The 27,631-nt window shown below is 44.4% G+C and overlaps 1 protein-coding gene across 4 annotated transcripts in view; it reads right to left on the bottom strand.

Annotated features, from left to right (window-relative positions):
• APBB2 (amyloid beta (A4) precursor protein-binding, family B, member 2) overlaps positions 1-27,631 on the bottom strand; it is a 304,616-nt gene that overhangs the window by 33,947 nt on the left and 243,038 nt on the right. For all 4 annotated transcript variants that reach the window (XM_012724124.1, XM_012724127.1, XM_012724126.1 and 1 more), the window contains one exon: positions 26,836-26,963. In XM_012724124.1, the coding sequence (XP_012579578.1) occupies positions 26,836-26,963 (128 nt within the window). The remainder of the gene's footprint in view (positions 1-26,835; positions 26,964-27,631) is intronic.

Here is a 27,631-nt window from a genome sequence, read left to right as displayed (position 1 = left end):
TGAGATCAATACACTCATTTACTCACTCACGTAACACTGGCCACGACAGAAATGCCCAGTGCAGGCAAGCTGCACAGCCCCTCGGCCCTCAGCCCATCACCGAGCGGCTTCCCACAGCGCTGGCGAACTGGGATCAAAAGACTTGGCACAATCCCCCTCCGAAACCCCCCTCCCCACTCGCTTCCCCATCTCTTCCCTATTCCAATCCTCACCGTTCTCTCCAGAAGCAGAACACCCCTTCCCGAGCCCTTCCCGCTGGTCCCAGCAGGCACCTCAGGGCTCAGCGCTGCCTCGGGCACAGCCTTTGTCCCGCGGGTCTCCGCGAGCGAGCGGGGGCTCCGGCCGGGTTCGCCACCGCTGCACGCACCTGCAAACAAAGGCGCGCGGTCCTCTCCTCGCCCGCCTCACCTGGCCGCCGGGTCGGCTCCGCGGCTGGACAGAGGTGCCGTCTCCGGCCCTGGGACGAGGCTAGGGGCGCCCGCAGCTGGCCTCGTACGGCCCCCACGCCAGCTGCAGCGTGCGCCTTCCGCCTCAAGTTGAAGCTAGTGGCGACCGCGCCTCCCCACGCCCGGCCCGCCCGCCTAGTGCCCATTGGCTGCAGGGGAGGCGCGGGGCCGCCATCCCGCCCACCCACGCCGCCCGGGCCAGGTGCTCCGGCCAGGTGCTGTCCGCCTCCCCGCGCGGCTGGCCTGGCGCAGGGCAAACAAAGAGTGGGTGCAATACCCGCTCTGGCACCTCCATTCTATGAGGCGCAATTCCCTTTGTGCACTCTCTGGACTCGGAAAGTTCATTCTGATCCCAGGGAATCTTTCAAGAAAGTTGACTTTGCGGGCCTGGCACCTGGTTCCTAGCAAGACCCAGCCTGATTCATGCTGCAGGGGGGGTGGGGGTGGTGTGGAGGTGGGGTGGGGGGGTCGGCTGGGATGGGAGGCGCTTCAATCCACACTAGAAACCCTTTGTAATGTCAAGACAAAGCAGAAGCAAACTGTAGCTTGATACCGAGCTGAGGATTCTGAGAGGCAGCAAATTTTGAACTGAGCTGGAAGGTATTTTCAGACACCTCCAATTTACACGAAGCAAGAAACAGTAGTTCCTCCCTGGGCATCTTTCTGATCCCACCTCTCTAAAGGCACTTTTTTTTTTCACTGCTGACTTGAAGTCAAGGTGACACTTGGTAACCCCCACACTGTCACCTCTAGCTGAGAATCCTCTCCCCAGATAGACCAGGGAGTATAAAATTGTGCAGCTGGCTAACTGACAGCATTTAAATTAGAGTGCTGGCCAGCGACTGGCCAAAACAGAGTTTGAAAAGAAAAGCCAAAGACTCCGTATTTTGTGTGCTCTAAAAGTACTTCCTCTTTCTAATTGTTTCTGGGCAAGAATAAGTTATTTGATGGAACAGTCAACAGAGTGAAATAGGCAGCATTCACCAGTCATATATGTTCTGCTATATTTAAGTTCCATACATTCCTTTCATAAGGAAAGGAACAGAAAATGTGAAATATACAGGAAAATCAAAGGAGTAAGGAGGAGGTCCTGTATGGGCTTAGCAAAGCACACCACAAGGGTGCTATAAACTCTTTAATATTCATGTTTTAAGCAATTCACTCATTCAACATGTAATAAGCTTTTCCTTCTGCCAGGTTTTCTACTGACAATTTTATATCAAGCTTTTCTGGTTAACACCATTGGCAGCCGGATTTGGGGTGAGGGAGTTAATCCACCCTGTATCTGATTCTACCGCCAGAGGTACCCAATTTTGGGGAAAGATCTGTTTACACTGAACTGCACTGGCAACCACTGTTGTTTGGGACACAACCTAAACTGCTGGGGCATCAGAGAGGGCTGGAGACTTGGGGTTCAGCACCAGAAACAAGAACTGATTTCATGAGACTGCACCTGTCATTCTCCAGAGGCTGAAGCTCCTTCCATATCCATGACTCTAGTTAGTTTGCTTATCTGATTCTCTGCTGACAGCAGAGGGGAAGGGACAAATCAGATGGGGCTGCCAGACGCCTAGAAGGGTCAGCAGTGTGGTAGCGGAGGGTGCTGCCCACTCCACCTCCCACTGCTGTCTCCAACTCAGCCCCTCTTTCCGGCTCCACGGCCACCATCCTATTTGAGCCACTGTTGTCTCTCATCAGAGAGGCTGCTGTGGTTCTAACACTCATGTCTCTCACTGGCTAGCTTCCTGGCAGCCACATGTGTCTCCTTAAAAAAATCAAATCACAAATCTGAGTGGTCATGTTCCTGCTACAAAACCCTTTAATGGTTTCCTGTTGACGGAAGATGAAGTCCACAGTCACTTCCAATGTCTCTGAGGCCACCTGGGACTTGGCCCCTAGTTGGTCTCTAATCAACACTGCAACCCCACTATCTTCTTTCTCTCGACACCAGCCTGACCTTCCGGTTGGGAAGTAGCCCCGAAGGTCAGGCTCCGAGCCTTTGCAGTGATTGTTCTATCCTCTTGAAATGCTCCGTGTGCCTGGCTAATCCCTCTTATCCTTCAGATTTGGGGAAAATCTTCCACATTGCCAGTTCCCTTCCCCTCTCCATTCCTCAAAGCACCCCCAATTTTGCCTTTATAGTCCTCTTTCCACTTCATGGTGAGTTTCTTAAACTTCTAGTAGTTTAATCTAATAATGCATTCACTCTGGATCAAAGATAAGCCTGGTCTTTGCCCTCAGCTTCTGCAAGGTAATTTCCAAGACCACAGTGTACCCTGACTGATGAAGAGTTGTTTTTTTGTTTTGTTTTTTTTTGGCTCAGGTCTGGGGTCACAGTAGGTGGTGTAACAGTGTGATTCATGGTAAATGCTTCAGGCCACTGAGCATCAATACCACCTCTGAAGGAAAGAGAGTCTGAGCTCAGTCATATGGACAGTCAACCACGTCTCCATGATGGAGTGAAAACAGTGGAGGCCAAGGATTGGCTCAGTTCCCTTGGGTTGGCAGTACCTCATGCATACTGTGACACAGCAGTGTGAGTGTTACGTAGTCCATGACTCCTTGGGGAGAGGAGGAAGCTCTGTGTTTACAAATTCCTGGCCTCTGCTCTGTGTCCCTCTTCTCTTGGCTGACTTTAGTGTATATCTTTTAGCTATAACAAACCACAACTGTGAGTACAAAAGCTTGTAGTAAGTTCTGTGTGACTCTTTCTAGCAAATTATCAATCCTTAGAATGGTTTGTGAACTGTTTCCCATTGTAATGGCAGCAGTAAGCACATTTCCTGGCACACAGCAAGTGCTTAATACATTCAATAATGGTCAGATTTAATAAATTAACAGTTTTCCTATAAGTACTTTTAAAATGAGCATATAATCGGCCCTCCCTGGTGGCGCAGCAGGTTAAAGCACTGTGCTAAGAAGCTAAAGCCACTTCCGCATGAGTTCGATCCCCGCCTGCCCCGGAGGTGACCACATGGTGTGGCAGACCTCTCCTGACCCGCCCGCTGCTCCCCTCAGCAGTGTACTTCGTTGATCTGCCTGTTCTGTTCCCCACTCTGTCTCTGGTGAAGCCTCTCGCCTGTACCCCAGTTCTGTATGCACAAATAAATAAATCTTAAAAAAAAGAAATGAGCATATAATCAGCAAGTAGTGCCGGTACAATTTAAAGAATAAATTCTCATTTTGCAAACTCCTACTTCCAGATTAAATGTCACGTCTTCTGTGAACCCCCTCCCTACTCCTCCAGACCTGCCGCTCTTGCATTTGTGTTCGCTGGTTCGCTGCCTACATGTGTCAGTGACACAGAAACACACGTTTTGGGGAGGCCCTTTGCCAGATCAGTGGCCGCACTGGGGTGGTGCTGACAGAGCAAGCTCACAAAAGGTACTGAGAATGAAGGCAATTTAGAAAAAATGTTTGCTTTATAAAGGTTTAGTTATTTGTGAAATTCTGATACATGTTCACAGCGTCCTCCCTGGAAAATAAGGTACTTTGTTACTGTAGTAACCGAAGAGCATAATTGGGACCTACTCTGGTATTTTTATCCTTCTAAAAATAAACATGTTTCTCAACATTATTAACTACTTTAAAAATCTGACAAGCTTTAAATAAAAATATGGAAGCAGATTACAAAACTTTAAAAGTCAACTGATTCTCTAATTAGAATGAAATATTACAGGTTATTTACATAATACATTAAGAAAATAAACACAACCCCAACCACTAATCTTTCTCTCCTCTGTATAAACTTAATTGAAAATTCAACTAGCATACCAATAACCTATGATGTCCCCAAGTCACATGGAAAAATCAATTTTATTTCCTTCAGACGTGCATTTAAACTGGATAATAACTGCTATAATGTGTAACAACCATAATCCAACTTCAATTTGCTTGATTAGATGAATATAAACATTAAACAAGAAAGTCATGGGATTGTCATAACATTGTTCACGCTGTTAACTTATTATAGAACAAAGCATTTTAATTTCCTAGAAAACGTGCTGTTAGAAAATACATAAATATGAATTTGAATGATCCTGAAATATCATCCAATAAGATCCTCCCATTGCCTCATACAAAGATAAAAACAGCTTTGACCTTGGAGGTCACTTGAAACTCTTACTGAATTCAGCAAAAGGAAAACCTGAATGACTTTTTAGATGCTGCCAGTTGTATTTCACGATGCCTTGGCATCACACTGCATGATCACCAGACCATACCAAAGCAGTACCTGAATCAGAGGTTCAAGTAACAATGTGCCCAACAAACCACCACCAAAATGAAGTTGACAGAATCACCCTGAGAAAGCGGTGTAGAGGACCCCCAACCCCTGCTCAATTTGCGTGTGTTTTTTTACAGCCCAACTCAACATCAGGCATTTGCGATTTGCCGTTCATCTGCATCCAAGTGGTGGGTACCCACAATTACACCTACATGGACAGCAGGAGGATTCACCAGAGGTGCATTTCTGAGGGTCACACCTGCACTTGATGTCAAGCAACAAGGTTATGGACCAAGTAGGTGGGCTGTTCGAGCGACACTGGCCTGGACTGATGTCTTGCAACCTTCAGTGTGCAAACATGTCCTCTGGGAATTTAATTAAATGGGTGGGGGTGGGGCCTGAATTTCTAAGACTCCCAGGTGATACTGATGTTCTAGCCCAGTGATTCCACGGTGAGTGACAAGAGCTTGTATGCAAATTAGCTAAACAGGGCTTAGATCTATAATGAACCCTGAAATCACAGCCAGAGAGTTGTAGGCCAAGAGCAATATTTCCCAATTTATTTTAAAATACTCTGCACCCACAGGCACATCTGTAAAAGCAAACCTCAACTGTCCCATCAGTTGAGCCTCATCAGATACAGAACACCTTTCATGTGCACACACCTCAAGATGTGACTATTTTCTAAAAAACCACACTGTCTCTTTAACTTAGCTCTCACAAAACAGTGGAGGGGAAAAAAATTCTGCCCAATGGCCTGTAGTATTCCTGTTTTGCCCTACAAAAAGCAAAGACTATTCGTAATAAATGTATACAACAAAAAATCTTGGTCACTGGTAGACAATTTCAAACCCGAGGCAGGGAGCTTAGCTCATTTTCTTTGCGCAATGTTTAGCAGACAGAACCTCCCACCAGGGCAAAGATAGTGGGCGATTCCTGTACCATAAAGAGGTTTGACTTCTCCCTCCTCACCCTTCAGCTCACATGTTCAAGTGCTAGGTGGTGGTAGAGATAAGCACAAATCGTTACCCTCCGTGACTCAGGATCCTCACAGAATCAGCCGAACACTGAAGTCTTAAAATGCATCCACTCAACCGTCTAGAAACTCCCTCCCTCTTGACTCCCCACTTCCTCTCTCCAGGAAGCAGAGCTGCAGAGAGGTGCAGGGGCTCTGTGCCCAGGTGGACGAAGACAGGCTGTTCCCTGTCCACTTAGGAGTGGAAATGGAAGGTCACGGGAAATGACTGCTCTCTGGTAATTTCCACCATGAAAGGAAAGTCATAGCTGTGTTTGTGCATTTAAAACTCAAGTTTAAATGGATACTAAGGTGGGGGGGGTGGTAGATTGAATTTTAGAGAAGTTCTTGGGGGGGAATAAAGCCACTCAGGGAGCTGGCTTCTTAACCTACAGAGTTGCCTTTTCCTGAATGTCATATAATGGAATGGTATCTTCTGGCACTTACTGAATCTTGCCTCTTTCACTGAGCACACTTGATTTGTAGTATGTTTTGCTGAGAATTTCTCTGTATGGATGCACAATATTTATATAGTTGGTGGATATTTGTGTGTCTATGTTGTTCCAGTTTGGGACAATTGTAAATAAAGCCAATTAAGAAGAAACAACCCAGATTTTTAAATGGGCAAAAGTTCAAAGATATTTTACCAAAGAATACAATATAATTTTCATAAGCACATGAAAGACATTCAGTATTTTTAGTCCTTAGAAAAGTATAGCTCAGGCCCTCCCTGGTGATGCAATGAGTTAGGATGCAGCACTGCAAGCTAACTGCAGCCACTTCAGTGTGAGTTCAATCCCCAGCCCCGGAGGTGACCACATGGCGCTGCAGACCTCTCCTGTCTTGCTCTCTGCTCCCCTCAGCAGTGTGCTTCGTCGATCTGCCTCTTCTGCTCCCCACTCTCTCTAGTGAATACGCCCCTGCACCTCTTGCCTACACCCCAGTTCTTATGCATAAATAAATCTTTAAAAAAATGGAAACTTAAAAAAAAATTATAGATCAAACCAAATTACCAGTTTACAAGCTGTTACCAGTTTACAACTGCCCCAAAATCCACAAAGTAAGCTGACAAACTTGGCAGGACTGAGTGCTGGTGAGTATGCTGAGCAAATGGAGCCCTTTTATATCTCTGGTGGGACGCAAAGAGATGTAGCTGTTTAAACATGCTATTACCATACACCCAGCAATTCACTCCTAGGGACATGTCAAAAGAAGCGAAAACGCATGTTCATACAGGAAACCTGAGAATGTTTCCAGCAACATCATTCATAGTTCATGATTAACCTTCCTTTAAGATGTGTAGGCAGCGAACTGCCTTTTAATGGGTTTCCTATAAGTCCTTTGGCTTATTTCAGTTTTCAAAGTTCATGGACCTGGACTTAGTGATCTTTAAAAAAATAACTAGGAGGTTCACTTAAGAACCACTTAGTGAGTTCCTAGGGAACATCAGAGCCTCCTGGCTGAAGAGACTATTTAAAACTGCCCCCACCCTCTTTTCTCTGAATGCTGTGAGACTGAAAGCCTGGAGCCTATTTGCAGTGAACTTTCCCTCTAGCCCAATGGCTTAGAGCAGTGGTTGCTAGAATATGGGCCACAGGTGAAGTGAGTATCTTGGGAACGTGTTAGAATTACAAGTTTTTCCTTCCCCGGAATTACTGAATCAAATTTGAGTCTGGGACCCACTTGTTTTTGGTCTATAAAAACTCACAGCTGATTCTGATTCTATTCAAAATGGACCATCAACAGTCTACCAAGCCCACAGACTCTACTTTTCTCACTCATCTAGCAACATTTTAGAGGAACAGAGAGGCAATCATTCCATTTAAGCAAGTCTTACAATTTCTAGAAGCACAACAATTCATTGACCGATTTTATACTGAGCAATCTGAAGTTTGAAAATCTGACATGGGAGATGTGTCAGGATTAATCAGAGGGGAGAAGCAAATGCTGACAGCTCAGTCTACTCTGCTGACTTTTGAGCACACTGATGCTAAATTAAATGGATTCATGATTTATTAACTGAGTGGAAAATGTATATTTAAACACTCCTGATATAGTAAAAAGACTGAAGAGTAATTGCAAACTCTGAATCATCTTAGACATTGAAGGAACTACTCCAAAAGGAGTTAAATTACTTACCTCAGGCAAAATTCCTTATTTTCAGTGAGTGATTCTTTTAACCATCAAAGAGTGATTTTATTATTTTAACCACCAAGGAACTATGATTTTAAAATATGTCTTTTGTACAAACTATCTTGATTTGTCTCTATATTACTTTTCTCTGTTAATCAAAGCCTATTTGGTCACTAATCATAACTACTGAACAGTGTTAGCTACTCACTGTTGCCATTCTAAGTGGATATATTTTCTCACCAAAGTAGAGACCCTTAACATTTTAGTTGACCTGTATAGCTTTATATTACACACATGCACAATTTTTAACTGTGATCTCTTCAGCGACAAAACGCAAATCATGATTCCTGCCTCCTAAGGCTATTGTAAGGATTAAAATAAAAATGCAATAAACAAATAAAACCAGATATCGGATAATTAACATCATGTCTGGCAAATGACTGCAGCTGCTATTTCTACAATTATTAATTAGGCTGCTTGAAATCTTGCAATGAGCTCTCAATATTTGGGCCAGGGAACGAGTCAAATTGCTAACATGGGTGAAAGAAGAGTTGAAAAGCAAACACTGAGTGAGGCACTTAATGAGAAAGACTAGGAAGCAACCTCCCACGTCCAGGCTGAACAGCGCAAGGAAGATCATAGAGCCAGGGCCCAGGGTCAAGGCTACCCACAGGTGCCCAGTGGTGTCAGGCCTCCGTAGGGGCAGCAGGAACCATAAGGACACACCATGAGGCAGAGAGGGAAGGCAGCCTGGCTTCTCTTCCTGCAGTCTCTAGCGTCTCCTAGTGGCCAAACCAGGCAAAGCCTAGAACTAGCTTGCAGAGCCAGCAAGGCCCCAAGGAAGGGTGTTTGCCCTAACCACTGCCATCCGCTGTTTACCAAGGGTAACCTAGGAGGAAGGCAATGTTATTAGGGGGTTATTAGAGGATAAGGAACCCGAGGCATAAAGGGGACATGAAATAATAAACAGCAGGATGAGGAAGAATCAAATCTTAAAAATCCCTTTTATTCATTCTAGTTGTATGGCAAACAAAAGGCAGCACTGTTGCTAAGTGCGATGTATCTTTTAGCCAAAGCAACCAAGGTAAAGATGAGGTGAATATTTTCAAACACTATTCATACCGTTTACTCACAAACAAATGAGCAAAGTGTTCTGGAGCTCTGAACACAGCATACTTTCTTTTTCTAACAAAAATGAGAGTTCTCTGATTCACAATCAGGTCCTAAAAGGGAGTTTTCCCTTTGCAGCTTTCTAGGAAGACAATTCTTCCTTTAGTCCTTTAATTTATAATTTAGCAAGAAATCACCAAATTTTAGCTATATTGGGCATATTCAGAATTGGACCCTTTTTTGCTTTTGTTCTTACCCTTCCTATATAGAATGTACAGGTAGCCCACGGCTCTGGAGGTAACCTGACTATGCTAGGGCCTAGACGAAGAGTATTCCAATAAATACTTGTTTGGTAGTTACGCTACACCACCCCTCACCTCCTGCTTTATGTCCAAGGCAGACATGACTAACAGATCCCAGAACTCCTCACCAAATCTGCTTTTGGTCTCACAGTTCTTCTCTACTCAGCCATTATATCAGGGCTTCTAATGCCATAATATCAGAGGTGGTGAGGAATCCCTGCATACTACTGCAGCAGTGAGATAAAAAATTTCCTAAAAACAAGGCCAATGCCTAAACGTACTGCTTTATAAACAAATTGGGCCACAACTCTAGATTCTGAAGATGGAAAATGAGTATATATGAACCCACAGAAATTTCCAAGAAAAAAAGATTTTTATATTTCTTGGTTTGGATACATTTGTATTCGATTCCTTGCCAATTATTTAACTGCTTATTTTTCTTTATAGGCGTATTACTATAAAAATCTATTATGGTATTATTAGTATACTGAATAATATTAGTATTATTAGTATAATTGTTAAGGGAAAGGATGTCCTAAAGGAACTCTGCAGAGTCTTATGGACTCCGCCCCCTACTCCGACTTTCTGGACTCTACCCCCTACTCCAGTGATTGGAAACTACAACTCCCAGCAGTACCAGGGAGAGAACTGTGAGGACCCAAGGGCGGAGCTAAGGTGGAATTCTGGGACATTTGGGGGATAAATAGGGCACAATTGCATCTCTTGCTCACTGTCTCGGGAAATGGCTCTCCGGACTATGTGACTTGGTGTTTTCAGTCAGCCCAGCCGGTAAGGTATTCCAACTACTTTGTATCCTGCTCTCTTTCCCTGGGTTGTTTCCTATTCCTTTCCCCTTTTTGTAAATAAATCCGTTATTGACCCTTTTGTGTGTACCTGCAGTATAACTGAATTGTGAGCGCGTGGGTGAGGCCCCACAGATAGGTGGCCCAGTCCACTCTGGGATACCCTGTAACAAAGGAGTGGCCCAATCATCCTCCTCTGTATCTCTTGAAAGGAATAAAGCACAAATGAATATGCACTACAATGCCTTCAAGTTCAAATGGAGAGAAAATACAAGTGTCTGAAAACTTGATACCAAATCATGTTATACATCATTTTGGAGGAAGACACAGTTCTCTGGCAAGAAACTGCTCACCCAAGAAATGACATAACCCTTCCAGGAAAGCAGGATTAATTATTTATTAAACATATTGTATTTTTAACTTCACTGAGAAAAATAAAGGGGAAGAGATGCTCCAGAAACCTCCATTGGGGAACCGGGGATGGAGCAGTGCAGGGGGAGGCATCTGTGCTAGCTGCCCAAGGAGGGACTGCTTTCATTTATTATCTCACGTCAAGCTGCAGGTAAGTCTAAAGCCTCTATGCTTACACAGAGAACACTAAGGCCCCACATGAGTAACTAGTCCAGAGAACTCCTAAGGACACAACGATCTCCACTACAGGGCTGGGTGGTTATACACAAAGTGCTTCATTGTAGACATTGTTCCCATGAGACAGATCTGTAGTTCTTGTTCCTAGTTGCATCCTTTGTACCAAGCCCAGAGTAGACTTTGTTTAATAGTTCTGCTGTGTCCGAGGCAGAGGAGACGAACAAATCCCCGGAGAGGTAGACAGGATCATACAACAGGAGAAGGAGGAAGTAAATTATTCCACAGCTTTCTACCTTAAGGTAGGAATGAGGACGATGTTACCTTGGGCATGATGAAAGCCAACTTTACAGATCACTTAAAAATACACAGGTACAATTATGCGTCAATCACAGTGATAAAGCTTAAAAATATTGTAACCCTCTGGATGATGACAGCTATTTCTTTGCCTCTGCCTTAACATTCCTTCTTGGTATAGCTGTTCTAATAGCACCATTCCAAGGCCAAAGAGGATGAGTCACAACATAATGATTTTAAGTGACTCGAGGTTAAGAGACTTAAGATATACGCCATTTTCTCTCTCCAAGGAGCACTCTAATTTGCACGCTACAGACATGTTAAAAACTTATCTTTTATTAAAAAAAATCCCTTCATATTTTCAACCCTTGACATAGAGAATTTAATATTAATAAGCAGGATTAAGTTTTATCTTTCTGAATAAATCTTCTACAGCTTATTTTATGTCAATAAAAAAGACAAGCAACTGTTTAGCGAAAGGTATACAGAGATAAAACATCTCCTTTAGGCAACAAAGGGCATACACAATTTTTCTAGGTCACCCAATTTTTGGGGGAAATATATGAAGAAATTTCATACCATCTACTAGATGTAATGCTGTTAGTAATTGCTGCTTATTTTTGTAATAGGATCCATGTTGGTGGCAATAATTAGTCTTGCAAGCAGGCACCTTTAGGGCTGATGTGGTATCTGTGACATAGCTTATTCTCTACTTCATATAAAAGCTACATTGTCGTTTGGATTGGTCAATTGACCGTAGAGTTCTATATTTTATTTTGCTTTTCTTTAACTGCTCAGGGATTTTATAGAAGGGGAAAAAAAGCCCTAAAAATACTCTTGTTGCAGAATACATAGCATTTCTCAATTACTGAATAACAGAAGTCAGGGAAAAAATCTGGATGTTAAGCTCCCTGTTGGCTAGTGGGGCATGACAACTGAATTTACTATCATTTATATCCCAATTGCTTCCTAAAAGAATTAAGAGCTTTAAAATAACAGGCAAACATTCTTCAGGGTCTTAAATTAGAAAAACAAAATTAGAAGAAATAGAAGAAATAATTCTGCAAATCAGCTAGGCTAACTATCAATTTTAACTACAGCCAATCACTTCTGATCCACAAGAAACCATGTGCATGTGATTCAATCTCCTGTTGCCACTGCACTGGAGGAGGTACCCTGACGCACCCTGGCAAAAAGAAACATGACCCATCACACAATTCGGACCATTAACCAAATTCCGTCAGAGGCGCTATTCCCTGACTGCAATGAAAGTCACTGAGAAGAACACACTTTCCAACGAAGGCATGGGAGGTCCAGAGCTAAGCAAACAAAAGTCTGAAAATACAGTCCTGTTACAGTAGAACTTGCTATGAGTTACATCAGAGTCCCTGGTACTCCTCACTGTTTTCCCACCAGCAGAGCTCTAAACTGCTGATCCTCTGGAATTTCACTGGTGTGAAGCAAATGATAGATGTCATATTCACACAGTGCTAGGTGCAGTCTTTGCCAGCTAAGTTGTAGATTGGGGGTGTTCCCTGGTGCAAGGCACCACACAGTGTGCCCCAGTTATTTGACCATGGATTCTTTTTTTCCTTAAATGCCAATTATGAAATAGGTAGAATGTTCCGTTCAAAAGCTTTTTGGAAAAGTTAACCAAGATTGGTATTCAAACTATGGCCAGTCTATGGTAACAAAAAAACCTTGGAAAAGTGGAATAAATAGCAAAGAAAAAATTCAAGGGCAGAGCACATAGCGAAGATGAGTATCCTGCAAAACTTGTTTTGTTAGTTTTTTATGTGAGCAATAAGGAGAGCGAGCAGAATGATTAGATTGTGTCAAACTATATCTCTTATGGGCTATATAATAACATAGTTTGACAGCGAATGGCAGAAAAATAGATGACTAAAAAGAATATAGGGGCTCACATAATTTTTAACAATCTAGCAAGTGCCTTTGTAACACGGCTTTTCATTTTCAGGTAGGTAAGCACACACAGAGTAAAAAAGCTTCCTGCAGAGGTGTTGGGGTATGTTCTAGAAGGTGCTGGTCCCCTGGGGGGGGAAGGGGACGACCATTTCAGGAAGGAGCAGGAAGGCTGCAGGAGGCTTCAGGAATGAGCAGACAGGTGAGCAGAGCCATCAACTCTGAGGCTGGATTCCAGCACTCGGCTGCCATCCTGAACAGGTTCTGAGGGGTTTTGGGGAGAGGAAACTGGAGCTGCAGCAGGCAGGGGTGAAGCCCAACTATGCAAGGAGCAGGAGTGGGAGTGGGAGGAGACAATCCATCCTGCCAGCAGTAGGGAGCATGTTTTTACCTTCAGAAAGATGACTTTGGTTGCAGCTGGCAGCTTATCTGGAGGCAACAATAGGGGATGCAGAGAGAAAGATGGGGGGGTGGTGGTAGGGACTGGAAGGGAGTGAAATCTACAAGTTTGCGGGAAAACTAGTCCAAACTTAGAAATAAAGCAAAAGGAGGGCCATGTGTCTTTTCAAAGTCATAGTGGAGCAGTATTTAACAGTCCCTCCGCAGGGATGCTTCATTCTCTAGTGTTGTGCTGTGCAGTAGGAACAGTTCTAGTGGTCACGTTTTTTATCAAAGGAAGAAGCAAGTGAAATTAATTTTAATAATGTATTCCAATACGTCTACATACGTCTACATGTTCCCAATACGTCTACATGTTCCCAATACCTCTACATGTTCCCATTCACCAAACAGTCAATATGAAACACTGCTACAAGATGTTTACATTTGTTTTTCTTTTGGGACGTGTATTTTCACACTTTGCAGCACATCTTAATTCAGGCCAGCTGTATTTCTAGTGCTGTGGAGTCCGTGATAAATGGCGACTGTACGGACAGTCTGACCTAGGGGGGATGTATCTTTGCCTGACTTTCTTTTTACTAGTGATTAGGACTAAAGATTTGGAGTCAGTTGTTTGTTTGATGAAGGTTAGTAAGCTGCAAATAGTTTCTGCAACTTTCTTCCAAAACAGCAAACAAAGTCAAAGGTGATTTTATTGTAAGAACAGTAACCAGCTTTTCTAGTCATCTATTTTAACACTTCTTTAGCTGTTACTAGGATTTCTGTTATGTCTTTGGTTTCAGCCATGTCCTGGGATGTGCTTAGAGGAGGTGTGTGTGTCTGTGTCATTCATATTTTTTGTGATTCTTGAAAGCACATGTTCTTCTTGGTGACTTTATTATCAGTTCTAGGAGATTCTGAGCCTTCCCCACATTCCTATGAACAGCCTTTGGTGTCTTGCTAGGTTCCTACATTATAAGCTAAATAAATCTTTAATGTATTACTGTATATAATTAAAATTATATTTAAACAGCCATATTGGGGTATAGTTGATATACATTAAACTGCATATATCTATACATCTTGATAAGTTTTGACATATATGGGAACCCCAAGTAGCTGACTTTTTTTTAAAAAAGATTCATTTATTTATTCATACAGAACTGGGGTACAAGCCAGAGGTGCAGGGGTGGCGAGAGGCTTCCCCAGAGACAGACTGGGGAGCAAAACAAGCCGATCAGACTGCTGAGGGGAGCAGAGGGCAGGTCAGGAGAGGTCTGCCGTGCCATGTGGGTCAGCTCCCTGGCAGGGGGATGAACTCATGCTGCAGTGGCTGTGGAGAGCTTCACAGTTTTGCACTTTAACCTGTTACACCACCAGAGAGGGCCCCCAAGTGGCTGACTTATACAGCCTATTAGATGGCAGAACCATCAACCATAGTGAATTCAGCAGATGAGTGAATGAACAGCTACCAAAGCCGGTGAATGAATGTATGAATCTAGCCCAGAGGAAGGCTGAAGATGATGCTCTCGGTTGCAACCACACTGAGTTTCTGCAGAGTCTAGTTGAGGCTGTTACTAACCTAGGCGGACAGGTGATGCAGTCCTAGGTTAGCCAAGTTGGGGCCACACACACTATATACGAACACATACTACACAGAGAAGTGACATTTCTTTCACAAGTCAGTGGAAATGGGCATCTGAATTCTTGGGGTTCAGACATGCCTACAGTTTAGGAATGCCTCTGCACCCTCTTATCCCAGTTGCTGGGACAAAGGCAGATAGTGGGTTGGGGGAGCTGAGTACTTTCAACTTGAACTAAATCTCACAGATTTGTTATTCAAGAAGGGTTAACTCCTAAAAAAATAGGACATGGGTCTCTATTGGTGCTGGGTGTAAAATTCCTGCAACACTGCTCCGGTGGCTATTTACTGTTCCCTATTTGGTTTGTCTCCTGGGTCTAATTTCAGTGCCCACAGAGAAGTGTTTGCTTCCATTGAGCTAAAGTTTGAGACTGAAATTGTTTTACCTTTGTGTCCAACAAACCTGCACGTGGAAGCTCTCCTTTAAAGGCAAGAAAGGATTTAGGAAGCCAGAGGCAGGAGTCATAAATACTCTTTTAGTAACACAGGGACTCAACTCCATGGTGACTGGCCACCGAGGCGGGTGGGCAGCCTGCGGTGTGGGATACAGGCCGAGGAGCCAGACTCCGAGCCGGAAAACAGGTCTTGAGGGTGTAGCCAGAATTGCTCACTTGAGGGGATACAGCAGGCAAGACCAGGGAAAGTCAAGGCGTCAAAAAGCAATTAGAAACCTAAGGCGCCATCTGTGAAGAGCAGCCCTGTGAGGTGGGCTGAGTCCCGGCGCTGGCCCTCCCCTCTGCCTGACCCTCGGCCACACTTACACAGCGGCTCCCAGTTTCCTTCAGAGACGGAAATTGGCTACCCCTACCTCAACTTAGAGCACCCAGCACTTTTTTTTTTAATATAATAGTTTATTTTTACATCATTTTGTGCCTTTTCCATCTCAGTTGCAATCCCCGTCGGCTTCCCATCACCAAATCATTCGTGTGTCATCATCATAGACCAGTGCACTTCCCCCCCCACCCCCTTTTTGATCCCATTCCCCACTCCACCCTGGTATATAGTTGTTCATCATTATTATTATTTTCTCTCCTGGTCCTTAATACTCCTATTATGAGTGAAACCATCTGGTATTTTTCCTTTTCCTTCTGGCTTATCTCACTAAGCATGATCCCTTCCAGCTCCATCCATGTTGCTGCAAAAGGCATGTGTTTATTTTTTTGGTTGCTGAGTAATATTCCATTGTGTATATGTACCACATCTTTTTAATCCAGTCATCCACTTTCTGGTATTTGGGTTGTTCCCATGTCTTTCCAGCTTTATATACAGCAGCAATAAACATGGGGGTGCAGGTGTCTTTTTGAATCAGTGTTTTAGTGTCTGTCGGGTAGATACCTAGGAGTGGGATTGCTACCACTTAGCATTTTTAAACACATCTTTTGGCATAAAATATATGCCCTTATGACATTTTCTAGTTTGTATTTGTCTCTTACACTCACTAGCCCCAACTTTCCTAGATAAACACATTGCGTTAGGATCTGTCACATACCCTATTCCTTTATTTCTAGTCAAAACCATGCTCCTTGGGTTTAGTGAGATCTGCTCGTTCCACTGTAAATTTCCTGGGCCACTCATTCTCATTTGGCACCAAGCCTGACCTGCCCTTTCCCTCCTCCCCTCACCATGACTGCAGCCTACGGTCTCTGCCTCAGGGCTCTTTCTTCACCCTCAGAAAGTGGGTCCTTGCTTTGGCATCAGGAGTTGTTTACTTAATACATCTTTGCTTTTTTTTAATTCCTGCTCATCTCTTCCTTTGTCTAAAGATCAGTTCCAGCACCTCAGTGAACACCTCAAGGGAATAACCTAGAAGGAAAGAATTCCAGTTGAAATTTTTAACAAGAAACATGGCATGGTACCTGTGTCCAGAGGACATGAGATGCTAGGGAGACAGCAGAGAGCCTCAGACAGTTGTGTTTTGCCTCAGGAGAGAGACCAGCAAGGGGGAGAGCAGAAAATGGGTCCCAGTGGGAAGGAAGGCAGCCCCCGCCCCTTGCAGTATGGTGGCAGGAAGCCACAGATCCCATGTGAGTGGACTAAAAATTCATTACAGGATATTTTTCATCAATCTTCACTTGTCTCAATTAAAAAAAAAATAACTCCTCCAAATTCATTCATAGGCTTTACTTCACAGCTGTGATACTTAAGTGCCATGTCTACTAATAAGAAGATCGGAAAAAATAGAAACTGGGGGAAGGCGTGGTAGGGGGTGGCGCTAAACATTATGATGCCTCAGCCTTTGAGGAGACATCAACTCATCAGTCAAGCCTCACAGAAAACTGATAATGGATGAGGTAGATACTTCAAGTACAAGAGAGGAAAATACTAACAATGCATGGTTTGAAATTTTTTTTCCCTGTATTCTGGTTCACTTAGGGCAAGATTTCAAAGAAACATTTCCATAATAAGAATAGTAGCAGTGGGGTCAATTCATGACATGTCTATGGAGACACCAACCTCTCTGCCACCCCAGCCAGCCCCCCACTGCAGGTGGAGAGGCTGCCCCCCACCCCAACATCCATGTAGGGAGGAGCCATGCTTTAATCACAACCAGTGGTGGTGGGGTTGGTGGGGGTAGTGGGATTCCCTAAAATAGAATTTCTTCTCTTGACTGACTCTAGATCGCAAAAACCTGACACAATTGTACATGTGAGGCTCCTGGAACTTCCATCAGATGTTTTCAGATTTTTCTTAGTGACTAACTGTGCTACTATAAGATTGTATTAAAAAAACAATGGATAGATATTTCATCTTTATCCTCAGTTCCTGACACAGTGCCTCTAAAATCCTTATTATTTTCTGAGTGAAAGGTTTAGCTTTCATTATACTTGCTCAGAATTCCTGATTCCTGACAAAGGGCCTTTGAAAGCTCTTGGACTCTCTGGTGTCACCAGTGTCTTTCATGGACGAATAGGTTGTTGTTGCTGGTGCTGGTGGGCTCCTAAGTAGCTTCAGGTGGTCACTGGTTGCCAAAATGGTATGATTAAGAGTTGAAACTTCAGCCTCACTCAGCTTCCAGAGAGCCAAGTGGACTGAGATATAGTTAATCAACAGTGGCTAATCATTTAGTCAACTATACCCTCATAATGGGATCTCCACAACACTCCGAAGCAGTGGGGTTGAGAGGGTTTTCAGGTTGTTGAATGTATTCAGATGACAGGTAGATGGTGTACCCCAAACTCCATAGTCATAGAAGCTCAGTCCTGCTCATAGCCCTTCTGGGTCTCACCCCCTGTACCTCTTCATCTGGTTAATCATTTGCATCCTGTATAGTAAGCTAGCAGTAGCAACTGAAGTGTTTCCCCGGGTTCTATGAGCCATTCTAGGAACTCAGAACCTCAGGAGGGTCTTGGAAATCTCAATGTAAGTCAGTTGGAAGTTATGGGACTCTGGGACTTGTAATGGGTATGTGAAGTGGAGGGCAGTCTTGTGAGCCTGAGTCCTTAACCTATGGGGTCTGCACTGACTCCAGACAGAGTTAAGACTGACTTAAATCGCAGGATGCCAGGGTGGTGTGAGGAGAGAACTGGAGAATTGTTCTGTATGGGAAATTGACTCATTTGGGGTCAGAAATGTTTCTGAGTAAAAGCACATCATAGAAGCTACATACAGAATGTTCTCAATCATTGAAGCTAAAAATCTTGAATGATTACATTTGCGTAAATAGATTCAAGGTGCTGAGATGTGTATGAAAAGCTGTGACTGCAATTCATATGCAATAACATGACAGTTATAGCAGTTCATCAAATACCTCATCATTTATGGAGCGTATGAAACATGCCCCAAACCAGTTAGGCTCTCAGACACAAGACTTACACCTTCTCCTACTCTCTAAAATACTAATCCATGTTCATGTGGATTGTCAGGCTGTTTCTCCATTCCTTCTGTTCCTGGAACAATCCAAGTACTCCGAGAATACTGTAGCACTTTGATGACTGACACAGAATCACTGCAGCCAAGTGTGACTTGGCTCATGTTGTGTCCAGAAAGGTCCACTCCCTGCCTGGCATGAGACTCTGGAGATGCACAAGACAAGCTGCCCAGGGGTTGTCAGGATTTTCTGGTCTCTCTTGGCACAGAACTTCAAGTCCCAACACTCCACGGCCTGGTGTTGAACATAGTTTTGAGAAAACTGGACTAGGGACTGAACCAGGTTCCAAAATGGGAAACGTGACTCACAGAAGATGTTTTTGCTTTCATATATTCCCAAGGCGGGACAGCATCATGAAAGATCTGCTTGAAAGTGCCCGTACTTTCCCTCCGAGAGAAACCTTCCCTGGATGATCACTTACAGTGTCTTTTCTTAAAGGTTATTCTAAGCTGAAGTATCAGCGAGCATCCCAGTGTGATTAATAGAAGACAACGAAGCCACTTCTAAAGAGATAAAATATCACTACCGTGTAAGTCAGCAAAATGGTCAAGTAAATCCTGGGGCCTCTGCTTATCATGGGGCTGTATTAAAAAGAAATTAACTCTAGAGGTCAAGATAATGCTGAAGCATAGGGAGAGAATTATTGCTCTCCCTGAAGACTTTTCTCCCTGAGGCAAGACAGCACATACCCTAGATTAAACTTTCATCAGCAGCTTGTGGAATTCCATCAATCTTTCATTACTGTCTGGCTCAGAGAACTTTCTGACTAGATGTCATTAGGAAACTCCATCCTCGAAATGGAGACACCCCAATCTGTAATTATTCCTAGCAAGAGAAACAATGGCAAAGGAAAGCGATAACGTTCAGATTAGCTCAAGTGACCAAGAGGTCCACTATTTCTAAGTCCCTGTCTCTAAAGCAGAACTGCCTTTTATCACTTGCAATGTCTACCAACTCAGAAAGGAAGTCTCCTTGGCACGGTGTGGTGTGGTGTTGCTGGACAGAAAGAACAGGCACATTGCCGCGCTTGCTCAAAAAAGCAACACTTCAAGTGCCTTCTCCTGGCAGAAGTGCCCTCTGCACCTTGTCTGAGCAGCCACCTCCTCCAGCTGGTGCTAAGTAATTGAAGGGTCAACCAGGAGGGTGTAGGCAGGAGACAAAACCACCCCAGTTATCTGAACAGAGAAAAGGCTATTATAAAATGTGTACACAGCAACTAAAAAGTCAAAAGGGGGACAGGACAGATTATCATAGAGGCAGCAATTCAAGGGGGACTACGGTCTGACAGTAGGGATGGAGAAGGCCCTTGGGGGCAAACCTCTGTGCCCCATTCCACTGGGCTGGCATCACTAGGGCTCAGGGGCCACGGACCCAGATCTTTAAGAGGGCTATCCTGCCGGTGGTTCTGAGGAAGGGGTGCGCTGAAGTTCTGCATTTCTCTTGGGCCCTGGGAAATGGCAAGTAGAGTTAGAACTGGTGCAGTGGAAGAAGCTTTTCTAGGATGAATCTCCAAGAGCCGGAGTCAAGGGAAGGGGCAATCTGTGGGTTCCCAGGCTCACTCCCTCCTCTAGTGCTGTGGCCCAGGCCAGCCCACAGGGGCACACTGGAGAGGCAGGGAGGCGCTGTGCAGTGGCCTGGCCTCAGCCTCACAAAGCGGCGAGCAGAAGGGTGGGTTTGGAGCTCACAGACGGCAGCTTCATTCCCAGCACAGGAGGGGATCAGAAAGGGGCGAGGGGAGCTGTTTCTGCAATGCCTCAGAATGCTAAGGCTTCACTTCTTCCTTTTAGGTAGTAATGTTAATCTGGCAACTGTCTGCCGAGCTAGAGATTCCACTTCCCAGACTCCCTTGCAGCTGCTCGTGAACAGAAGCATTAAGTGAGGTGAACAGGGTCCAGGACACCTCTGATTTAGAGACAAGTTGCTTGTTTCAGTTAGACAAGGGCAGCCCAGGAGGACTGGAGCCCATGGGGCAGAGGCTACTTCCCAAAGACTGCACTGCTGGCTGCTGACCATTTCAAGAGGACTACTTTCTAGTATGTTTGCCAGTGCACTCATCCTATTTAGTTCACAAAGGTTTAGCTCTCAAAATAGTATCAGGGCTGAGCAGGACATCTGAATAATGCTGACAGAACTAAGACAGGATAGGAGAGAGAGAGCTGAAAGGGTTTTTTTTTTTTTGTCCCATAAGGACTTCCTAAAGTAGCCACGAAGATCACCTAATTCTATTCTGGGTACACCGCTATTCAGATGTCCCTCCTGCAGAGAATAAGGCCATGCTGGACTCCTACTTCCACCTCCAGATCTGGGCCTGCATTTCTTTTAAAGAATTCATTCAGGAAATAAAAACCTTTCTTAGCTCAGACCATACACTAATGGACCCCAGGGCCATAATTTGCCAAACTCTGCTTTCCAGTCACACCTGTGGTCTTACAGCCTCAAGAAGCAGCCAGATCCCAAAGGACAGAGAGCTTTGCCACACAGACTGCAAGTGTCAACAACAGCACAGGATCCAGATTTAACTTGCAGAGTTCTCCCGGCTCCTTGCTGAACCAAGTCATTTCAGATCCTCCATCGTCTCGTCAAGAGTAATAGAAGTGCTTCCAGCTGGACACAGGAAAATAACATCAGTCTGTTCTATGCCCTGTGACAACTAGATGACCCTCTGAGGTCAGTCATGCTTGTTTCCTAATGTCTAAAATAAGAGGCTAAAAAATCAGCAAAATTTTCTAATTCATATTGACAGAAAATTTTAAATGAACATTTATCTTGCACTTTAAAAACTTAAAGTTTATTTCACAAGTGACATATATTTGATAGGTTTTTAGAAACTGGACCAAACCATTAACAAGAAAATCTAGATAGCCCATCATTACCACCTAGCAGGCCAACGCCAAAATATCGCTGTGTTTCAGCTTCTGAAGCATTTCCCTGCTGTGTGTTACCTCTGGGGTGTCTAAATTTGTGTTTGTGTGCATAATATATACATATATAGCATAATATAGCAGGAAGAAAAGTAAATTTACTTAAGTAAATTTATGTTTTAATTAAATATGTAAAAAGTAATAAAGAGGTTGGAAGGCATTGATTACCAGATTACCTTTTATATTTAAAAGCCCTTGACTTAAAGTTTTATACATTCTAACTATAATTAACCCAAGTATTATTCAAGATTCCCCCCCCCAAAAATTAAGCAGTGCTTTCAAAAGAAATAAAAACAACATGAGCCCAAAAAAACAAAACAAAACAAAACAAAAAAACCATGAGACATATGTGCCAATAGCTTTTTAAAGCAACTTAAAACTAGGGTGTGAGTGGATAAAACCAGTTCCAGGTGAAGAAAACATGAAAAAAATATTGAGTACACTGGAAATATACTATGTTCTTTGGATAAAAGTTCCCTGAGATCACACTTAGTGAAATAAGCCAGAAAGAAAAAAACACTCATAACAGGAGTATAAAGGACCGGGGCGGGGGTGGGGGGAAATAATAATGAACAACTGTATACCAGAGACATTTTACGGGGTGGAGTGGGAATGGGATCAAAAATGGGGGTGGGGGGATGGCGAAGCGCACACAGATGATTTATTTGGTGTTGGGAAGCCCACGGGCAGTACAACTGAGATGGAAAAAGGCACCAAGTGATGTAAAAATAAACTATTACTTTTTTTTAAAAAAGTTCCCTGTGATTTTAACCAGACAAAACAAGACATTAAGTCAAAGATAAACTCATTTGAAAATCTATGAATAACTTATTAGACATGGTGGCATTAGAAAGTGTCCCCCAAACCAGAAACGATCTATGCAACAGCCCCCAGGGCGAGGCCTTGCCACCCAAGCACAGCAGCCACATTCAACCTGCGCTGCAAAGCCATTGTGGTGGTTGCTATTAATTACAAAGGAATTTTATCTTCATTAGAGCCAGCCCAACAGGGTCTCACTTATAATAGCTATTTATTCAAAGCACTCCAATTTTTCTTCAAAACAACCAGCAATGTCGCACTGCCACTAACTGAGATGAATGAGCTTACAGACCGGAGCGGCATTTCTCCAAGTGTGTGGGCTGTGCCTCGATTTCCATGAAGAGTCTGCAAAATGCTTTCTCAGAGAAAAGGGGTCTGTGGCACCTGGCTTCATCCAGTTTCCAGGTGACCCCAGAATCTTCCCTAGGAGCACCTTACCTGATGAGTGCTCACGGGACAAGGAGCTGCGTGGAACGATCCCACGTAAGGGGCCTAAGACCCTCGGACTGCACCACCCACTCCTTTTCCTGTCTCGTGGGGGCAGGTGGGATCAGCGGACTCCTCCCTGTGGGAACGCACCCTGGGAAGGAGGTGCCCTTCCTGGTGATGGGCATTCACCACAGGGGGAATGGAGAGGCTCTGGTTAGCGTCCCCACCATTCACAGCTTGCTTGCTGCCTTCTGATCCTTTTATTTTAGAAAAGTCACTCGTCTGTAGTAAAACTGGTTTTGTTATACATTGTTTTGTTTCAAATTGCAGTTTCTACTTCTTAAATTTTTTTCACCACCACCTCTTACCATCCTTTGACCTAAACCTCCTGCCTCTTAACTTCAGACCATTCACTTCATTGATTTGTAGTTTTAGTAAGTATCTTGCTTTGTTGAATTGTCCATTATAGAAATGTGCAGTATTCATCTTTGTGGCTCTGACTTGCCTTACTGTTATGCACAATTCCCTTGAACTCCTTGCGTGTTGCTGTAAATGGCAACCATCTTTCTTTCTCTGCTCACAGCTGACTAGTATTCCACTTGAGAATGTTCCTGAGTGAGGTCTTGCTGCACCTGCAGCAGCTGCCTGGCCACACCCTATTTAACACTAAGGTTTAGTTTCAGCAACAGGTTGAGTGCTGTGAATCCCTCCCATCCCATCTACTCTGGCCAGGGCCTCCAGCACCAGGGCAAAATCCCAGTCTAACGGTCCAGCACCAGCCACACACGTGAGGACACCCCCCTTCCACGGGCGGGAGTGGTGCAGGGCAGGATGGGTGCTCTCTGGCGCTGTGTTTGATTGGAAACACAAGGCTTCCCCCAATCTTCACGCCCCCAACTTTGACATTTATCTCACTGTAATCAAAGGAGTCAAAGTACAGAATCAGCGAGAAAGAGGTGGCTAGTACTTCACCATCCAGTAATGCAAATGTGGTCCAAGAAACACCATCAGAAAGTGGGAGGAGGGCTCCAGACAAGACCCTTCAGCCTGGTCACACCACAGCCAGCACCCCACAGAGAGCCACATCCGTCCATCCTAAGACGGCTCTTCAAACCAACCTGCTGACTCAGCGGGTGACATCACCTTTTCACCCAGAGTAACTTGCCCCATAAGGAATTTCTTCAGACAAATCAAAAGCACTTGAAAGTCTTAAAATGCTAAATCCAAACCAACACCATAACTTCTGAAATTATGCGGTTCACTGCAGCCCTCTGAACTTCAAGAAAGATTCTGTGCTCTTCAAGCCTCTAGTGTACCTACTTTTCTTACTCATTTTAACCACATCAAGAAATCCCCTAAGAGATTCCATTTTTCTCAGCAAGGAAAGTTACAAAAGAGAATGCGAAATGGGCTCATTTTTTGCAAGCAAAATGAAACACTTTTATGTTTTATTCATGCAAAGTGAAAACCCCTTTCCTTTGCCACATTACAAATTGAATTTGCTCTTGTAAATTGCTGTTAAAAAAAAAATCAAAAGCAAAGTAAAAAAATGAAATACAAAGACAGGACCACAAAGGTCCCTTCTAGGGAATGAAAACTCAGGGGAAACATAGGGGAGAAATGGGGCCTTTCACTGCTCCTAAAGCCATGTAGGATGAGGGCTACCGGCCAGCATGAGCCTGCTGAGGTGAACAGACGGGAAACCCAAGAGTATTTCTAAATGACAGCCATCAATGCACGTTGAGTAATAGCAGTTGTATAAAAAAAATTGTAACCTGACTCACATTTCAAACACATCACCAAGGCAACATAACCCAGGTTAAGTTGAGATTGTTGGTGGCTCTTGCTGTTTGATAGGACAATTGAGCTCCTGTGTCCAGGACAGACTCCCATCCTCTGTATCAAACGATGCCTGGCTAAATTCTCATCCTTTCCAGACGGGTCCTGTCTTTGAAAGGAAGCCAGGTAATTCATGCCTCTGCTAGTACATGATGCTTAAACAAGTGAAGAGCTAATACTCGTTCAGCAATTGCCACACCCGTGACTAAGCCATCACTACACGCACTGGCACAGAGACTCGGTTTGTGGTCTTTATTATGATTCCTATTCCACGATAAGATAAATGGAGGCTCAGCACTTGAATAATTTTGTCAACTTGGGTTTGAATCATTTTCTCCCCCTCCGTGAACATACAACTTTGGGTCTCATTTTCAAGTGCGGGTAGGCTGACTACTTCCTCAATGAATCCTCAGCCTAACCTGAAAGAAACACAACCTCATCCCATGGGATGAACTTCGCCTTGGCTCCAGTCTTAAAAACAAACTTAGATGATAGGAATCAGGGGAGAATCATGCATTTGTCACTCTTCTATCAAGCTACAGAGATTTAATGGATGACCAAACACCATCAGGTACTTTCCTTGTGACATTTATCAATTCATACCAGTGTCAACTCCATCCCTACAGCTCAGCCAAGCAAGTGAGGGACAGGTGTGTGCCAATAAAGTATCCACACCCCCCCCAACCCCCCACCTCCCCTGCAACTGGCTCAGCTGTCACTGCTCACTCTGCTATGAAAGCTCAGAAACTTGACTGTGTTTCCAGGAAGGATTACCCAAACACCGGTCAAAGAACACGGCCGCACTCTGCAGTAGTCTATTTTTTATGTCTGGTTCCAGCAGAGGGGTTTGCTCTTTGATTGGTAAATGTTTAAGCATTTTTCTTTCTGGCTTAGGAACTGGCACTGAATCAAAAGACCATCAAATCTGCCTAAGCCCAGCCTTAGGAGTCAAAGCCAGGCAGAGCCCCCTAGAGAGAACCTCACGAGCCAGTAAACCAAAATGCCCAGGATATACAAGTCAAGAAAAGCTATGTCTCTGTCATCTGGGGTTTTCACCCGCTTCCCCAAGATGCTCTTTTCCATTTTCAGCAAAGCACTAGCTCAGCATGGTGTTGCTCACCACGAAATGCCAGGAGATCTGTGGGTACCTTGACAGTTGCCAAAGATAAACTAAAATTGAAGAGTTAAATTCATCTAATGTAGTCAAGTAGTTGATACTGGTGTCCAAGTGTGATGTCTGTGACAACGGCCACTTTGTTGGTTAAGACTCTTTCCAGTCATGCTGGAGAATAGAAAATTCACAGCGCATCTAAGAAGAAGCACTTGCTATGAGTAATGCATTTTCAGTAGACTTTCAGAAAAATACACATTGTGTAGAATTTTGATACAAGATGTTGACCCCTCCATCCCAGAAATTCTTATTCCTTGAAATTTAATGATGCAAAGCCCATAATTAAAGACAGTACAGCCTCTCCCTGCAAGCAAGCCACTCTAGGAGGAAAACTGCAACAATAGGGCACTGGAAGTGACCGAGACTCCACTGAACGGGGTGGAAGGTCAAACAGTGAGGGGCAAAGGGGCAGAGATTCAGAGAGCTTGGAAACTTCGATGCATAAGGAGGAGAAATGCAGACTTCTGAGAGAGCTGACAAAAGGTTTGAGGGACAGAAACGAGGAAGGCAAAGTATCTTGGAGCGTTTGTGAAGTAGGGAGGTAGTAACATAACTTGAATTTCTTGCATTTTTTCTTTAAGATTTACTTATCTAAACAGAAGTGGGGTACAGGTCAGAGTATAGGGGTGAGAGGATTCACCAGAGACAGAGTGGGGAACAGAAAAGGCAGATGTACTAAAATATGCTGCTGAGGGGAGCAGCAGATGGGTCAGGAGAGGTCTGCTGCACCATGTGGGTCACCTCCCTGGCCAGGAATTGAACTTGTTCTGCAGTGGCTGCGGTAGCTCCATAGTGCTGAGCTTTAACCCACTGCACGACCAGGAAGGGCCCTGAATTCTTGCATTTCTAGGCAGAGTCTCAGGCCAACTTTAAGACCCGTGCACAAGAGCAGTGAGACCCAACCTCAGAGCTGGGCCCCCGGCACTCACCGGCCATTGTCACGCCCCACGCCCCACACACGTATGCTCACGATGGGTTGCGAGTGGAGCACCGTGCGGTCCATGGGGTCCAGCAGGCTCAGCATGTCATTCTCCAGGACCAGGTACATGTCCTTCCCCTGGGGTTCAATGAGAAAACAAGTTAGCGCCCTCGCGAAGCTCCACATGCCACAGGGCTCATGGCTCTCGAGGGTGTTGTTTCAATGGTCAAAAGAAGCCACCTCTTGGCCTAACAACTTGTCCTGAGAGAGAAACATCCTTTTGTGACTAATACATTCATCAATCTTCCCCATTTCCCTCACAGGCCAATTTCTCTCTCCCTTGCCAACTCCTCTGAAATGCATCCCTGGCCTGCTTCCTACTTGGCTCCGACTTTTAATTATTAACACGTGAATTTTTAAGAAAAACAGCTAATGGCAGATCCCTGGAAAATCTGGTCTCTGGCCAACTCTGTGCCCAGTATCCTCTAGTCGCCCCTCTCCCCAGCCCTCCTCTCTGGGCAGGCTCTGCCAGGGATCCCTTGGATGGAGTGTCTAGGCCCACAGCCATGATGGTCTCTTTTCAAAGCTGACACCACTTCATCTCTGTGTGATTTCGCTGACAAACAACAGGCACAGCCCTGGGACATTTCTCGGCGTTAGAGACAGCTGCCTTTGATTTGACTTAATCTCACATACGATGGCACGTGCCTAAGGTGTACTGGCTTTTCAACTCTCTGACTTGCCCTATGGGCTTGACTTGCTGGCAGACAGGGAACCTGAGGTTTTCAGGGGAAGTCAAGGCCCAG

This window comes from Condylura cristata, unplaced genomic scaffold (genome assembly GCF_000260355.1).
Source record: "Condylura cristata isolate star-nosed mole 26May11 unplaced genomic scaffold, ConCri1.0 scaffold00012, whole genome shotgun sequence".
Taxonomy (NCBI): domain Eukaryota; kingdom Metazoa; phylum Chordata; class Mammalia; order Eulipotyphla; family Talpidae; genus Condylura; species Condylura cristata.
The sequence above is the reverse complement of the archived record's forward strand: the minus strand, read 5'-3'. Positions and strand labels throughout refer to the sequence as shown.